The 18324-nt window shown below is 33.7% G+C and overlaps 3 protein-coding genes across 3 annotated transcripts; all 3 read left to right on the top strand.

The window, feature by feature from the left end:
• Positions 1–545: 545 nt before the first annotated feature.
• On the top strand, positions 546–2655 carry LOC21385596 (60S ribosomal protein L9). The gene is made up of 3 exons (XM_010094960.2): positions 546–1127; positions 1912–2034; positions 2189–2655. Exons 1-3 carry the CDS (start codon positions 753–755, stop codon positions 2273–2275), a joined length of 585 nt encoding a protein of 194 aa, XP_010093262.1. The 5' UTR covers positions 546–752; the 3' UTR covers positions 2276–2655.
• A 6651-nt stretch (positions 2656–9306) lies between these two features.
• On the top strand, positions 9307–11946 carry LOC21385595 (UNC93-like protein 1). The gene is made up of 3 exons (XM_010094959.2): positions 9307–9411; positions 9723–10923; positions 11276–11946. The coding sequence occupies exons 2-3, from the start codon at positions 9755–9757 to the stop codon at positions 11511–11513; spliced, it is 1407 nt and encodes a 468-aa protein (XP_010093261.1). The 5' UTR covers positions 9307–9411; positions 9723–9754; the 3' UTR covers positions 11514–11946.
• Positions 11947–14102: 2156 nt separating this feature from the next.
• LOC112090979 (reticulon-like protein B22) lies at positions 14103–16584 on the top strand. Its single transcript, XM_024163550.1, has 4 exons — positions 14103–14287; positions 14697–14838; positions 15618–15687; positions 16121–16584. Exons 1-4 carry the CDS (start codon positions 14106–14108, stop codon positions 16246–16248), a joined length of 522 nt encoding a protein of 173 aa, XP_024019318.1. The 5' UTR covers positions 14103–14105; the 3' UTR covers positions 16249–16584.
• The last annotated feature ends 1740 nt before the right edge of the window (positions 16585–18324 follow it).

The raw sequence follows: 18324 nt of genomic DNA, 5'->3' as shown, positions 1-18324 counted from the left end.
TAGTAAATCCTTATTTACCATGTATATCCTTATTTTTACCAATTCGGATAAATCCTTGATATGTTAGTTAAATCGTTAATTTACTAAAAACAATATGTTACCTTAGTATAAAATTATAAATACTAGATTTACTGGATCAATCTTTTATTTACTAAGAAAATCTTTATAAATTTTTTATTTGACTTTTATAATGTTGAAATGTTTTATAGTACACTTTTTATTTATTTTAGATTTAGTCAGTAAATCTTAAACTTAGTTACTTGTAAAACTCTTATTTCTTAGATTTGTATAGTTTACTTTTGTATTTTCTAAATATTTTATTTACATATCTGAGTTAGCGTGATAAATTACTTTATTAATCTTTTATTTATTTCCTCAACTTTTTTATTGTTTAAATATTTAATTGCGAAACCTCTTATTTTTCTTTATTTTTTTAAATATTTATTTTTCACTATTTATTAATAAGGTAATCACTTTTTGAAAAGGTCAGTAAATAGATTACTTTTATGAAATTATAAAAAAGTCTGCGAATTTTATGGAATTTCCAAGTTGAAACCCTAATTCAGTAACTTCCCCCCACGGCTATTTCTTCTCCGCCGCGATCATTCATCATTTCTTTCTTTCTTTCTTTTTTTTTAAATAATAAAATTTGAAAAGCGTCCTTTATAAAGCTCGGCTTCTAGGTAGGGTTTTTTTTCCCCAGTCCGATTGACTAGAGAGAGAGAGAGAGGGGAGAGAGAAAGGAGGGCAAAATGAAGACAATCCTCTCATCGGAAACCATGGAAATCCCTGAGGGGGTTAAGATCAAGGTCCACGCGAAGGTAATAGAAGTGAAGGGACCAAGGGGAAAGATCACCAGAAACTTCAAACACCTGAACCTGGATTTCGACCTCATCTCCGACGAGACCTCCGGCAAGCGACAGCTAAAGATCGAGTCGTGGTTCGGTTCTCGGAAGACCAGCGCCGCCATCCGTACGGCGCTCAGCCATGTCGAGAACCTTATTTCTGGAGTAACCAAGGGATACCGGTATAAGATGCGCTTCGTCTATGCTCATTTTCCCATCAATGCGTCGATCACCCACGGAAACAAGTCTATTGAGATCAGAAATTTCTTAGGCGAGAAGAAGGTAAATGAAATTCGAGTCTTTTGCTTTGTTTTAGAAATTTCTTTTTGTGTTTTGCTTAATTATTTGTTTGGTCTGAAAATGCGGTGCTTTCTCATTTCATACATAAATTCTAAAAATGCTAATTTGTCAAGTGACCATAGTTTCCTGATTGTGTTGAATTGAAATCTAAACAAGATAGGGAACTTATTTCCCCTCTTTGATATAAATTTTGCTTGACGTTTTCTCTACCAGATAAAAAATTGTGTGCTGCTCTTTCTTATAAAGATCTAGGTTTAGGGCTGCATTAGTGCCAGACACTTGAATCGTTACTCATAGAAAAGAAATAAGTTTGTTTCGGATTTGAGTTTTAAATCAGTGTCGAACATCATAGTTATTGCTCTGCTGTTCTAGAATTTATTATTTTGGAACAAGTTTGGGAGTCTTTGGCATTCTAGCTGATAACTGCTTAGTGCTCACCATCGGGCATTTCATGTGACGATTTGTTTCTCTCTACCGTTTGCAATTTGCTGTGGGTGCATTATAATGTACATGTGGATTTGTTTGATAGAAAATACTTGCCGCTTGGTCCATACTTGTTAAGGATGAACTAGTCGTGTGTATAATTGTTTTTCACTTGACGTACATTAATACTCGTGACCTATTTACAGGTTGTTAGATTAACTTTTTTGGAACCTTTAGGACGATTTTGCAATTTGATTATTCCCAAATTTAGTGGTTACTTATTTTCACTTCTTGTGCGGTTATGAGTGCGGCCTTTGACGACTGTGCTTTTTGCTTCAATCAGGTGAGGAAGGTGGACATGCTTGAGGGAGTTTCTATCATAAGATCTGATAAAGTTAAGGATGAACTCGTTTTGGACGGAAATGACATCGAGCTTGTCTCTCGGTCCGCTGCTCTGATAAATCAGGTCCTTGCACTTGTAGCATTCAGAAAAGTTTAATTCCCGTTAAAGTATATTGTTGTGTGCTCTATATTATGGGCCTGGAAAATATATTTCTGTGAATTTGGATTTTTAATTGTTTGCACATTCTGAGACTTAAATATGTTTTCTGTTTCAACAGAAATGTCACGTCAAGAACAAAGATATCAGGAAGTTCCTTGATGGGATCTATGTCAGCGAGAAGGGGACAATTCTTGATGAGGAATGAAACAGTAGAGACTGATTGAAAGTTCTAGACTTCTATTAGATTTATTTTTTGTTAATTTTGTAGCTTTTTGTTTTCGGATATTGATAGCGCTGATAGGCTTTTTGACTGCTCCTGAGTATTATTTCAGCAGCTTCTAAAAGCAATATTTTGAAGAATGAATCGATAGTTATAATATGAAAGTTATCACAAATTCTGGATGATTAAAACGTATTTCGTTTTATCTTATCCATTTTCTTACTACGCCGTTCGTCAAATAATGTGGTGGAAGATTTCTTTTTGTTAAGATGTCCATTTATGAAATGAGGCTGTAAGTTATAGAAAACGTATCTCTGGTTTTTGTATGTCCATCTTTGGACCCTTCTTCCCTTCCAATAGTTTTTTATATTATGCATCTGCTACATGGTATAAAAAGAAATGAGCCAAATTAATGTGCCTGTTTGGTTGCGTTTTCAAAAACGTTTTTCATGTTTTCCAAGAATAAAAAAATGAAAATGCTCTGACAGTCTTGTTTGGCATTGCATTTCTTGAAAAACAGAAATTGAAAACGTCTTTTTTACTTGTTTCTAAAAAGTGAGTAAAATTGAAAACGATTCTGCGTCGTTTTCATTTTCATTTTCCCCATATCATTCTTGTTTCATTTTCCTTCTTAGTCTTTCCCTGACTCGACCCCCCAACTCTTCTCCAACCTCCCTCCACCCCCTCGACCCTCCTCTTCTCCGATCTCCCTCGACCCCCTCGACCCCCCCTCTTCTCCGATCTCCTCTCCGGCCCTTTATGGCCTTCTTTCGGATGGTCACGAGGCCTTTGTACCGCTTGTTCACGGCCTTAGCCGCCGGCTCGTCCATTGACGGGAAGGGGTCGCCGCCGGGGTTGGAAATAGCTGAAGCCATTATCGGAAGTGGTGGTGGTGATGATTGTTAAGAAATGATTAGTAATGTAATGGGTTTGTATTTATGGGTTTTGGGGTTCGTCCATTATTTTAGCGGGAAATGAATGTATCGCCGGGCGGCGAAGTAGGTGTTTTGTTTGGATTTCGCGGGATTTTTTGGTTTTAGCATGCTCTGAAATCGGCAGTCTTGGCCGGAGATGAAGATGAGTTTGTGGAGAGTATAGTGTGTGTGTGTGTGTAAGAGAGAGAGAGAGAGTAGGGGTGTGTAAGATGTTTGTTAAATTGTCTGGCTCAACTGCATGACGAAGGTAAAGAAAAATTAGAGAGAGAAAGGTAAAGAAAAATTGTGTGTGTGACCTTCAATTGTGTTTTTTTGGATCATGACATGCATAACACAATTTTCATATTTGTTTTGTGATTTATTTTAATGTTGAATAAAAGTGTTATTTTAAATGTGTGATAAGGATGATAATACGAAATAACCGGCTGCAATTGAGGATGATAATAATTAATTTATTATATTAATTATTAGTGTTTTTATTTGAGATTTAATTATTATTTATTGAATATATTATTATTTAAAATACAATTACATGTTTTTAAAAATTAAGCCACCAAACGCAGTTTTAGTTTTTTTTAAACTAAAAACAATCTTAGAATAAAATTACAAAATGAATTTTCAGAAATGATTCCAAAATAGAATGAAAACGTTTTCATTTTTATTTTTATACAAAAAACAAAATTATTTTAGAACGAATTCCAAACACACACAATGATGACTGGTTTTTTCAGCTGCTATGTGTCGAATTGTCAGTTGTAGTTTTTTTTGTTGCTATTTGAGGCATGCATTGTTTGATGAGAACTAGAATTATATGCTTTGCATGAATTTGCAATTGACGTGAGCATTTGAGTCGTCTCATGTCTGTTGTCTCGAAATCAACTGTGCTAATGTGATAAATTCGTTTTGGTAGGGAAAAAGAGACGAATGCATCTTAGAGTATTTTTTATTAATATATTTTTTAGTCAATAACTATATTAATAAAAGGGTATTAATTAAGAGTAAGATATATTAATTAAGAGTAATGGGTAAAATTTAAATTTATGGTTTTTAAGGTGAGTTTAGCAATTTTTTCTTTTAGTTACAAAAGTGATACTAAGGGCCCACCTCTTCTTCTTAGAGTGTTGCCCTGCGATGATGCTTACTAGACATAGACTTAGTTTAGTAGTGCTGTAGATTTAAAAAAAATTATTTTTAACTGTGCTGAAAAAAGAAGCAACTGTTACAAGAAGCCGCTAAGTATTTGGTAAACTGTAATTATAGTAGTTGTGCTGGTTTCAAAATCAGTGTAATAGCGTTTGGTAAATTTTGATGTTGAATTGTTGTGGGTATGTAAAATGACCAAAATAGACATGCTATGAAACTTAAATATATATAATTATTTTTCGTATTTAGAAATACTTGATTAACTTAAAAAAACATAATGTTATGATTTTGAGTTTTTTAACAATAAATTTATTATAATTAATTCTTCTTTTTTTTCATTTCTTCATTCATAATATAGTTACAACTAAAAGGAGCATTAGTGAGTAATCAATTTGTTGAACAAAAATGTACATTTCATGTTCAAAAACTAATAGAGTCATTAAAAGAATTAAGCGTGTTCATTAAACTTGTCGCAATTTGATCTCGTACTTCATCCATTTCTTGTGATAGTGAAGCTTCATCTTCTTCTATATTGTCCTCCGGTTGATGCTCTTCATAAACGAAAAAATCTAGATTATCCTCGACTTCTTGAAAATGTCAATCACGCTTATCATGCATCCTAATATAGTTATGAAGCGTCATTGTTGCAATACCTATTTTTACTTGCTTCGTAAATGAATAATTAGGCGTATCTCTCAAAATTTTCCATTTTTTCTTCTAGACACCAAAAGTGCGTTCAATGACATTTCAAAGAGAAGAATGTGCTTGGTTGAATACCTCTTTACTGCCTGTTGGTCGACGACCCATTCGAAATTGTGGTAAATGGCATCGTTATCCTTTATAAGGTATAAGAAATCTTTTCAATTGTGGATAGCTCCCGTCAACTAAATAATATTTACCTATTAAAATAAAAACACAAGAATTAGTAAAATGTAAAACATATATAATATAAAATATAGACAATGTTTTAACCTTCAAGTGGTTTTGGAAATTTTAAATGTCGGTTACGTAGTGCTGATAAGAATATTCTTGTATCATGGGCACTACCTTCCTAACCTGCATATGCATATATAAATTTCATACTGAAATCATAAGCAACCATCACATTTTGGGTTGGCACACGCTTTCTTCTAATAAATGGCACCTGATCTTCTGGTGGTATTGTAGCTAAAACATGCACGCCATCTATTGCGCCAATACAATTCTAAAAAGAAAAATTTTAGTGTATAAATAAACATAATTTTAGTAGGGAATGAAGCATATAAAAAGTATGATAAACGTTAAAAACAGACAGAAAATGAGATGAATTAGTCTCTTCTGACAAAAGCACATAACCTCTAACAGTCCTCACTTACTAATGAGCATTTACCAGTTACCAAGTTATCCCCGTATCATATAGTTTTTCGGTTTTGTCCATTAATATTCCTAGCAACCGATACACTCCTCAATTGCCACCAACTTAAAAACATTTGAATATCGCAGAATGTAAACCCTGACGCTGGCCTATAAATTAGTGAGGATCCGGTCCCATAAATTGGCTTTACTTGATAGAAGAATAGGCAGATATTACCAGTGTGGGGCCAGAACTACCAAGGAGACTACCGGTGAACTCTCAGCTTGTTACCGCCGAATCCAATACTACTTCATGAGACCAACCTCTTTGGTGTTCAGGTGAAGTCGCCAAAATGTAAAGTCAGTGACCGCTATATGGTGTTTCATATGCTTTGGTAACTCCATTGCTGATCAAATCACATTGGCATTTTCGCGGATTTGGTACAATGGGCAGGAAACATGATGAGAACTAGAAGATGACTGTTAAAGAAATAATTCAACCAGAAACCTCACGAGAGTCATTAAGATCATGTTGATAAAGTATGTCTAGTCTACAACATAATGAAACTACCAAACCAATGATGCAAACTTTGTTACATCTTATTCTTTGTTATAATTCAAGACATTCAAGTGTCATTGTCATTTGATGCTATCATGAATCATAATAAATGACTAGCTCTAACATACCAAATGCATTGCAAAATGCTATGAACATTAGTTCACGAATCTTCTATATTTTTGGTCCATGAAGCTCAAGATAAAGGATATAAATTCATTACAATAACCATTCCATTTTCCTTCAATGATAAGTAGAACAACAACTAATCCTAGAGCCACCAATCTTTGAAACTAATACTAAAGAACAGAAACCATTGTTCAACCGATCTCAACTATGAGCAACAGACACAATCTTCAAACTAATACTACAAAACCAAACAATCGAATACATCAAAACAAATAATAGAAATCAAGACGGGGCAAACAATTTTTACTATTTTAAATTTATTCAAAAATCTACTATTTTAATTTTACCAAACAATTTTTACTGTTTCAATAAGTACTTTTTATCTCTTAAAATCAATACCAAACCCATCCGTAAGAAATGTCAAAGGAAGTAACTATAAAGAGTCCCTTCTGATTTATTCATAATTTGACACCAGCCCGCAATATAAGGCTAATAACTGCCCAAGATCGGAAGCAACCTCCAACAAACGTGCTCTGACACGCGTCAGAAACCCACGTTTTGGGTAGGCAGTGGTAAAGGGAGGAGTTAGGGAGAAAGAGGTCTATAAATAGGGATTTCATGATTATGAGAAAGGGGTTACGACCCCAGGCTTGGATTTCTATTTTCAGAAAGCATTTTTTAGAGAGGAGGGCAGTGTAATTTTGAGTTTTGTATCAACAATACATCATCTGCACAAGAATACAGTAGTTCTCAATTAGAGTGAACCGTTATATATTTCTGTCTCATTTATTTAATTTGCTTTATATTTTTGATGCTTTATTTGATTGTACTTTATGATTTTGCTCAGTATAAAAGTTTTCCATGAAGCATGGTTCTATGGCTTAAATGCAGATAATAACGGTGAACAAAGGCCCAATATCGTATAAATTCAATATACGGTAAGTTGATATTTTCATATGTCATTGTACTACTCCACTTCACTTCAATTCATTGGTTTCTACTTTAAATAGTTCGAAATCAATCTCGTGTGTTCACATCATCTAGTACATGCATTTTGTGAAGAAAAAAGGAGATTTTTTTTTGTAGATTTTATAAACCGAAAATTCTTTATTTTCTAACTATATATTTTACATATTTTTTTAATATAATGTGAAGTTTATCAAATTTAACAGTTAAAAATTAACCCTATTAATAATAAGAAACTCTATTAAAAAAAATCCTTATGGAAAAAATGTGGAACAAGTTTCTTTTCTTTTCTTTTTCTCGTTTTTTGAAGTTAGATAGAGAAAATTAATATTTGTGACTGTGTTGCAGGCTTGCAGCCGGCTGGCCGGCTTGTCGTTGATGGAATTGATACGCCAAATTAAAAAGTCAAAGAAAGAAAACAAAAGTTTCAATTTGTCTATACTCCGCAGTCCATTCCCTATTTGTGTCGTTTTATTTTTTCCGGTTGTCTTTTATGTTTAAAGATTCTTCTTTTATTTTATTTTATTTTTTTGTTGGAAGACTTTTCAGTTACGCATGAATGAAAACTACTTTGAAAGCAGCATAAAATTTCATTCAACTCGTCTATTAATTGATTGATGGGTCACCACAAGATAATAGGAGATATGGTCTTATGTGAAATTATGGAGCCTAACCCATTTTATGACCACAGTTTTTGATTTAAGAGCGTCATTATGTAGCCAAAATAAACGCCCATGGTCCCAACTATTGACTGCTAGATTTTGTTCTATGTGTCCACTTCTTCCTTTTATTCTCACGTTATGGTTCTGTTTTTTTTTAATATTTTTTTAATAATTCCATTATATTATAATAAGAATTCATTACATTTTTCAATAGTAAAAAGTGTGTATTTTAGATAGCCATAATACTTGATACTACAAAAATATGTTCACTAAACATTTAACGCAATTGAGCATCTCGACACCATAGTTGATATAGAAAAGGTCCTATATAAATACGACATACATGTGATTTCCATCGCATAAAAGACAGCAGTGATTTCTTTTATCATTTTTCTATGAGCATACTTTAATTTATCAATTGATTTTTGTATATCCAAATAAAAATATGCATTTTCATGAGCAAAATGAAATAATCCGTCTTGAGTTGCAAGACTAAAATAAAAAATTACTATTTCTTGAACTAAAACAAGATTCCTCTCCAATAATATATATATATATATATTATTAGCACCAATTAATGGATTCATACATGCGCATACATATATATATATATATATATATATATAACTAGTCCAAGATTCTCCTTTTCGCCACATTAACAAAAAGAATTATCTCCTTTTTTGGTTGAATTAAGAAATATCTTCATAATTGTCCAACTACATAATCTCTAATATAAGAAGCGTGGATGGGCATGAAGAATTCGTATAATGAAAAACTCTCACATTAAATTATATTTCAGTTTAAATTAAAAATTTAAATCTACAAAATTAAATGAGGTCTTAAGTGACGTTTATTTCAACAATTCTATTGATTTAAGATCATAATTCTTAATTTATTACAATATTTTTTTCTTATAAAAAATTTAAATTTTAAAAATTAAAATAATAAATTATAATTTTAAATTTATAAACTAAACATCACCCTACCTAGAAAAAACCAAAATAAATATTGAATATTCTGTATTAACCTTTTTATCTTAACTAACGTAATAAACCGTGATAGAATTCAACCCCTGTCCTTGTCCTTACAAAAATAAAAAAATTAAAAAAAAAAAGAAAGAAAAGAAAAGAAATAAAAGATCATTCACACCAATTGAATCATTCATGTCCAATAATTAGAGAAAAATGGGTGTCTATTCATGTTCTATAAAAGCGGAATCATCACGCTGTTTGCTTTATTACTTGAATCTCGCACTCAGATTCCGGTTCTTTTCCTTTTCTCTTACCACGTTTTCATTTTTCACTGCTTCATTTGCTTGGAGACAGAGAGAGAGAGATAGATAGATAGATAGATACACAAAAAGAAGCTTCATCTCAGTTTTGATCTCAAACGTACAACGTAAGTCATTTCATTTCATTCTATGATGCTGGTATTTTGTTTCTCAATTCTATTCCAGTAAATTGGTTTCTCTTCTGGGATTAACTGATTGGTTTTTAGGAAAAATGTTCAATCATTTGCTACAGTTCATTCTGTACGTTATAAATCTCATGTCATACTATTAGTAATTGATTTTTTCTTCTTTTGTTGATCGATACTGTCATAGCTTTCTTGAAATTTTTGTTGGAATAAATCAATTTACACATTAATGAAGAAAACTTCTGTCATTTTTTTTTCTTTGACCAAATTGTATATTGTGTTAATGACTTCAGAAAGCTTGGAGAAAAAGATACCAAAATCCCAGATGGGTTTTGAAGGCGATGAGGAATTAGCCGCCCAGAATGAAGTTCCAACGAAATCGGTTTTCAGATACAACTCGCCTTTGGTGCAAGTGAGCCTAATTGGGTTGGTCTGCTTCTGCTGTCCCGGCATGTTCAATGCCCTGTCGGGCATGGGAGGGGGAGGCCAGGTGGACCCCACAGCGTCCGACAACTCCCTCACCGCCCTCTACACGACCTTCGCGGTCTTTGGCATACTTGGTGGTGGCATATACAACATCCTAGGCCCCCGCCTCACTTTGCTTTCAGCCTGCTTGACATATGTCCTCTATGCAGGCTCTTTCCTCTACTACAACCACCACAAGAACCAATCATTTGCCATTGTTGCTGGTGCCGTTCTCGGTGTTGGAGCAGGCCTCCTCTGGGCGGGACAAGGCGCCATCATGACTTCGTACCCGCCGCCTGCTCGCAAAGGGACTTACATCTCGCTTTTCTGGAGCATCTTCAATATGGGAGGTGTCATTGGTGGCCTAATCCCATTTGTTCTCAATTACCACAGAACCAAGGCTGCTTCTGTCAATGATGCTACCTACATCGCCTTCATGTGTTTTATGATCACCGGGGCTCTTCTCTCCTTGGCTATCTTGCCCCCAAGTGAGGTTGTTCGTGACGATGGGACTCGGTGCACCAACATCAAGTACTCGAACGTCTCAACTGAGCTTGTCGAGATCATCAAGCTGTTTCGTAATTGGAAGATGCTTCTCATCGCCCCAGCTGCTTGGTCCAGCAACTTCTTTTACACTTACCATTTCAATAATGTCAATGGGGTGTTGTTCAACTTGAGAACTAGAGGGTTTAACAATGTGTTCTATTGGGGTGCACAGATGTTAGGCTCAATTGGGATTGGATACTTGATGGACTTCAGCTTCAAGAGTAGGAGGACAAGAGGGTATTTTGGAATTGGAGTGGTTGCTGTTCTTGGCACCGCAATTTGGGCAGGTGGGCTTGCCAACCAGCTCAACTACACCCGAGCTGATTCACTAACGATAGAAAAGTTGGATTTTAAAGAATCGGGCAATGATTTTGCTGGACCATTTGTCTTGTATTTCAGCTATGGTTTGCTGGATGCAATGTTTCAGAGTGTGGTTTACTGGTTAATTGGAGCTCTAGCTAATGACTCAGAAACGCTTAGCAGGTAACGGACATTAAAGATGGCTAGCTATGAAATTTTGATGTCTTTCAATTTCATTTCATAAATTAATACCAAAACGATAGTTTGTGAGGGTAATTCTATACCCTCATAAAGATGGCTTTGAATCTATAGATGATGCTGTTATGATTGCATCCAAATAGGATAAGATGATATTTCTTTTATATTTTTAGAGAAAACTATGAGGGTTGTGATACTTTGATTCTCCAACTTTTAGTTTTGGCGCTTACTTCCTGAACTTTTATGTTTCAGGCAGCTTTGGTCCCTGAAACTCAAATTGACGAAGGATATCCGAGAGACTAACAATTTTTTTTTTTTTTGGTGCCATGGTTTTCAGGTACGTTGGTTTTTATAAGGGAGTGCAGAGTGCCGGGGCAGCAGTTGCTTGGCAAGTCGATACGCGGAAAATATCCTTCTTATCACAGTTGATTGTGAATTGGTCACTCACTACATTGAGTTATCCACTTCTGGTGGTTCTGGTCTTGTTGGCTGTTAAGGATGAGAAAACTTCTGAAGAAGAAAATGATACCAAAGATGTTGATCCCCCATCAGCCAAGCCAGCTTTTGTTCACTGACAAGAATTCAACATTTCTTGGCTTACCAAGGCAAGTTATAGTAGATTTTTCATTCTGAAGATGTGATGAAATCATTTCCACGTCTGCCAAAAAGTTGAGAAAATTTATGGTGCAAATGATATGTATTTGTGTATTAGCTTTAAACGAACCAGACATCAATCAAAGTTAATGTTTGGTTTCCTTAGCCTCCATCTCTTTGGTTTATTTTGTTGTCCTGTTTGGTTTCTACTTTTCTAAACACCACCATCTCTTTGGTTTTTAATGGTACACATCACAGGATGGGAATTGTGTAGTCAACTCGTTAGCTAGTTATGCAATTATGATTCCTAAAGACGCTCTTTTGTCTAATTATTTACTAACTTTTGTTAGTCACTATGTATGCAATGATTTACCAAGTGATTAATAAAAAGGTCCATTATTAAAAAAAAGAAAAAATAATAGAAACAGTTTAGCAAAGAATATTAAGCTTTCTCGTCCTTGTAATAAGGTCAATCAGATACTCTTGCTTGAATTAATTAGAAAAATTGTATAGATAAATTCAAGTTTTAGAATGTTGGAATTTTTATATATTGACTTGCATAATTTATGCTCACTTAAACTTATGTAAAACAAGTTTTACACAATGCAGTGGAAAACTCTTTTTTTTTTCAAAAAAAAAAAAACAAAAAAACACAAAAAACAATGTTGGGATGATTAGCATTTTTGTTTTGGTTCTTTCTTGAGATCTACGAACCCCTCTCTCATAACAAATGATTCGGGAAGACCATTGGATTAAATATCTATTCTAGCAAAAAAGGAAAAAAGAAAGAAAAATAACTTTATTTATAACAATCATAATAAAAGAGATAATTACTGATTTTATTTTTAAAAGTGTACAGGTTTAAATTTTTACTTTTCACTGTTAATTAATATCTTTTTAATTAATATAATATTTAATTAAAAAGATATTAATATAATATTTAACTAAAAAAATATTAATTAAAATAAGAGGTAAAAATGAAGAACATGCAAAATTCGGACATTATAAATGTGAGTCCAATATACAGGGTGTAAATTGAGTGTGGTCGCCACTACCGCCAGTTAAATTCCTATTATACATGCTTTACAATTCACGTGAATAATTGTTTGCTTAACAATTAGTATCAGAGACCTCATTTTGAGTTTTAAAGAGGTTGTTCTTTTACGATAAAATTTAGAAAAAGTTTAAACTCGAGTTACAATTTTATTTAAGTTCATGTTTTTTTGTAAAATTTGAGTTTGAACTCGAGTTTGGAGCTAAATTCGAATTCAAAGTTTCCTTTCAACTCGAGTTCATAAACTTGAACTCAAGTTAATGAATAATATTTTTTTTATTCTTAAAAATACCATAACTTTTTCATTTTAATTCTGATTGAGATGATTTTTTTTCTATGTATTCACAACGAGAAGACAAATAAAACCCCATCCATATACCCTATTAAAATTTTTCATCACCATTGAGTTTTTATAAAATACTATCTAAATACAAATTTAAGTTTTGACCCACTCAAATACAAACTTAAAAAGATTCTCAATTCAAATCATAACTCAAATGTGCACATCCAAACACTTACAACTTTAACTCAAGTTATAACTCAAACTCAACTGAAGATCATCATTCAAGTCACCCAAACTCAAAAGTACAAAAGAACAACCTCGAAGTTGTCTCCCGTTTGGTTTTTTCGTGGGCTTTGAAAGTCATTTTTTTTAAGATAATTTTTACGGTGGAACACTTATAAAAACCCCGTTAGTGAAGTACTATTTTTTAACTGTTAGATTAATTTTTTAACAGTTAGATTTATGCAGGTCTATATAAAAAATTTACAGTGCGTCACACATAATTACTCATATTGCGGATTTGACCGTTGAAAAATTAATCTAATGACAAAAAATAGTGTTCCACTAATGAATTTTTTTAGAGTGTTCTACCGTAGAAAATGTTTTTTTAAGTACAATTCTATTTTTCAAATCCTCACATATTCGCTCAAAAAAATATTATGAGAAATGACCTTGTCATAATATATATATATATATATATATTTTTGAATATTATGAATATGAGTTATGGGTGATCTTTTTTCTTTTTACCTCTAAAAAATATTTTGAGAAATGACTTTCATTATCCATAACAAATTCTCGTTTATGCATCACGTTACCAAAATTGTAAAAACAAAAAAAAAAGTAGAAGAAGAAGAAGAAGAAAGATATCATTTCAATTGGACCTTAACTGTAATGATTTACAAATTGTGTCGATTGTGAGGAAAAAAAAGGATCAAGTTGTAAATTTTAAAAAGTTGAGGGGGTGTCGTGAAAAAAAGCCCTTGTATTATTATTAGCTATGTTGTAATAATGCCGACTTAGAAGGCAATTAAGCGTGATTCTTCCCTTTGTTATTACAACGGTCTAACATTTTCATTTCATAAATCCTTCTTCCACGCCCAATAAACACAACATAAAACCCGAACAAGTCTTGGTCAATAAAAGCGAGCGATTACAATTCTATTCTACACAGCAACAGGGAAAAAAAAACTGGTTATAGAGAGAGAAAGAAGAGAGGGAATTTTTGAAAGAGAAATGGTTATGGAGTGCAGATCAGAGATAGGAAAGCCGGTGATAATGGCGATTTGCGGAACTCTCGTCTACTACCACTGCGCTTACAGAGAAGTCAGTCTCCTCTCTCTCTTCTCCGACGTCTTCATCGTCATTCTCTGTTCTCTCGCCATTCTCGGCCTTCTCTTCCGCCAAATCAACATCTCGTTCGTTTTTCCCCTCCTTTAATTTCTCCATTGTTATATTATCACTTAAACTCTTTCATGATCTAATTGCTGTTATTATTATTATTATTGTTATTAGTGTTTTCTTTTTTCTTGTATTGGAATTCAGAATTAGGATTTCTGGGTTGAAAAATTAGAAATTCATCGTAATCAAAGAATGATATGGGATTCTTTTCATGGTTTCCTCAAAATTCTGATGTTGCACTTATTACGAAATATATATTTTTTTAATTTTTATTTTTATATGATTGATGAGAATTCAGAAACGTAACAGAATTGGGGACAGGGCAAGATTGATAAGAATTGAACTTTTAAATAGTTTTTGACAAGTGCGTCTAATATGTGTGGTAGAGAAGTGTCTAATTAGATTACAAAATTAATTGATATGAAGGGTACCGGTGGATCCACTGGAGTGGCAGATTTCTCAGGACACCGCTAATAGCATTGTTGCCTGTTTAGCTAACACTTTCGGTGCCGCTGAGTCTGTATTAAGGGTTGCAGCAACTGGGCACGACAAGAGGCTTTTTCTTAAGGTACTACTGAATCTTTTATTAGTTCTTTTTTTTTTCCTTTCTTTTTAGTTTTTTTATTAGGTTGGTTTTTTCCTTGTTTTCCAAATTCCAATACCTTGAAAATGGAAGTTTGGGTGAAAGTTGCAAAATTTATGTTGTTCTTCTTGTGTAGTAATATTATAAACAAAAGCTATGAGGATAATATCTGGGATTCCATCATACATCTTAAATTCCACTTTGATTTTGGCTAATGGTATCTTATACTTGATTAGCAATAACAATCCTGATCCTGTTTAGTATCTCTTCTTATGAATTAACTTGTGTGACGGAGAGTATTATATGATCGGTTATAAGAGAGGGTTGTAGAGTTTAAAGATTTTTAGCATCAGCCATCAGAATTGCTTCGTTTCAAGATTTTTGGAATATAATGCAGAATTTTGATGGATTATACATGAAGTCGCAAACAGTTTTTCGTTTGTTCATTATTTATCATGCTAAGATTTTACTACTCTTTCCTCAAAAAATAAATATTTGTCACATGTATACTACTTACCATTACTAATAACTGAACTGATCTTTGCTTTTTGTGGTGGGGTTCTTCATATGAGTACAATGTGTCTTTTATGCTAGGCCCATTGGCTGACAATTCTTTGCATGTCTATGCATATAGGTTAACTTAAAAAAAGAATTTGTCTCTTGATAGTGCTCATGATTGTCATGATTCTGTGTCAAGGGAAACAAACTAGTTTCAGTTCTTTAAATGGTATGAGAGGCTGATCACCTTTTGTGTCCCTTTTCAGGTCGTCTTTTGTCTCTATGTGTTGTCAGCTTTGGGACGAGTAGTTTCTGGACTTACAGTTGCATATGCTGGTAAGTTTGGTGCTTCCTTCTTGTACCTTCCAGGGGATTGAAATAACTACTAGCTTTCTATGTTAAACTATGAGAATGATGGAATTTTGCATTGTTATCTGCCAGAATAATTCTTTCACCTTAGATTTTTCACTTTCTTTTCTATCTAGTGAAGTATCTATATTGGAAGAATACTCGAGTCTGTGTTTACTTTATATGGATGCTACAAGCATGAGATGAAATACATAAAAGAAAAATAAGCCGTTAAGAAATAATTCTTTTTTTGCTCAACGTGTATGCTGTCTATGTCAATCAGCTGATAAATCTTGAGAACTTGAATGGTAGTCGTATCTCTTCTTTACAAATGAAAGACAAGATCTTTGTTTGTTCTCTTTCCATCCCCTTTCTAGCGTCACTATATTCAACTTATCAGGATCTTGTGTACTCGAATCAGGGTTATGCTTGTTTTGTCTTTACATGTTGGCGGAGAATACTCAATCAATCAGTGCACCTCTGTCTTGGTTCCGAAGGACAGGTAATGGGACGAATGCGGATATCACTCTAGAGGATGATGCCATGTAGTGTATGCTAATCTTAGTATGTTCACTGTGGTCGTGTTGCTTTTACCTACGTGTATATTAAGATTGGTTGTTGTAAATACAACTTTCTTGAGCCCCATATTGGATGTTGTATAGACTGTTCCCAAAAGCATGATAAATTCAACCTGTAGCTAAATGATTTGTAAATGATAAGTAAAATTTTGAATCCGTTCCTTTGAAGATCTAAAAGAGACAAAGGCTCTTGTGCGTTGAAGATCTAAAAGCAACTCCATAACTTCCGGTTTGTTTCTGCACACGCGATGGATCTATGTGATAAAAGATTGGTACAATAGGCTGCGTATATTTTCCCTTGCACTTTAGAATATGATTGAGCTCATCTAAACACCATGAGGAGGAAGCATCACAGCGAGCTTTGTTTTAGATTTGGTGTATTACTGATTGAGTAATTGTGGTGCATCATCAATCGATCTGGTTGTGTATTTCCAATTGACTTGGTGGCACTGATTGACCAGTAACAGTTATTGATTAACCGATTTCAATCAATAATTTACCCGTTTATCGATAAAGCGTTGATAAATCGGTTTATCAATGATACAAATAATATATCAATGATTGACTACCATAAAAAATGATCATTTACCAGGAAAAAAGCTTGGCCGTTTACCTTAAAAAAAAACAAAAAGTTTGGCCATAACCGGCCATCTACATAATTTCCTCCTCCCCCCACCCCCACACCCAATTGCTCACAGTTGCAGTCGCAACCGTCGTCCGGGCTGGCAACGTCACAATAAAGGCAAGATCACCTCATTGGGGCACCACTCAGTTGATCTCATGAGGCCGCATGCCAAGCTTCTCACCTTGATGTTGTATCTACAAATTCCTTGTAGGTGCAAGGAGCCAAGATGTAGCACCCGGATCTTCAGATGCGACACCATCCTCACGTCATTCTGACATTCAAGCCACCCACCTATTGGGAAAGGTGGCATTTATTACCAAAAAAAAAAAAAGGGTCAATTCAAACGTGAAAGTGTGGTATACAACCTAATCATCTCAAACAAAAAAGAACACGCCAGTTATGAGAAACAATCACAAACATAAGAAAGTAGAATTTTTATAAAAACCATCTATCAAATAAGTGAAAATTGAAAACCTTGAATTAATAACATCTGTGATAACCTTGAATTAATACACATATAAGGATAAACATATATGTGTGTGATTTCTTATAGATGACTCAAGACAAATATTATGCAAGTGCTCGAGTGATAAAAGTCCAAGAAACAAAAAAGTTTTAATCTCTCACTAAATTGCATTAAGTACCTTACTTTTTATTTCAGGACTCATCAAGCTCCGACTAACTTTGGCAGAGTAGGTTGTCGCCAGAAATTAAAATTTGATCATGGAATATATGAATACTTTTCATCACCTGCTTTTAAAGAAGGAATCAATGAAGGTTAAACTACTTTGAGCTTCAATGTTTTGACAAAGCAAAAATAACTCTGGATTACCATCAATATTAGGCCTGAATCTTGTTAATTGAAATAGTTATGTACCTGCCACATTGTCATTATTGTCTTAGTTATGATGAAGAAGTTTGTCTCTAAGGAATAAGAAAACATATATTATGACTACAATGGAAGTTTGATGGATCGGACATAAGTGAAAATTGTTTACAGAATTCATAGTTCTATCTTGCAGCTGGTTTTTAGTTTACGTCGGAGACATACTACCAATTCATCCTAACAAGAAAATAATTAAGATATCGACATGAATAATGGATTCGCTTGAAATTCTTTGAAGCTGTGTATGGATAAATGGATCATGGAGAGTTTTATGTAATACCTCTCCTTGTAGGGGGAAGCAGTGAGAAGTCAAAGAAAATTGAAAAATTTCGCCCTCTTGAGATGTGGTTCGTCTGTTTCAAAATCAACCACATCTGTATTTGCAATTGCTCCAGGCTTGTCTGCATTAACATGTTCTTCTTTGAAATCGTTTGAACTTTGAAATGTGCTAACTTCTTGATTGATGAAAAGTTCTGTATCTTAAATACCCATTAGCTTGACTACCCACTTCTGCTGTTCAAGCGTAGCCACACGCT

This window comes from Morus notabilis, unplaced genomic scaffold (assembly GCF_000414095.1).
Source record: "Morus notabilis unplaced genomic scaffold, ASM41409v2 Scaffold2499, whole genome shotgun sequence".
Lineage (NCBI taxonomy): Eukaryota > Viridiplantae > Streptophyta > Magnoliopsida > Rosales > Moraceae > Morus > Morus notabilis.
The sequence above is the reverse complement of the archived record's forward strand: the minus strand, read 5'-3'. Positions and strand labels throughout refer to the sequence as shown.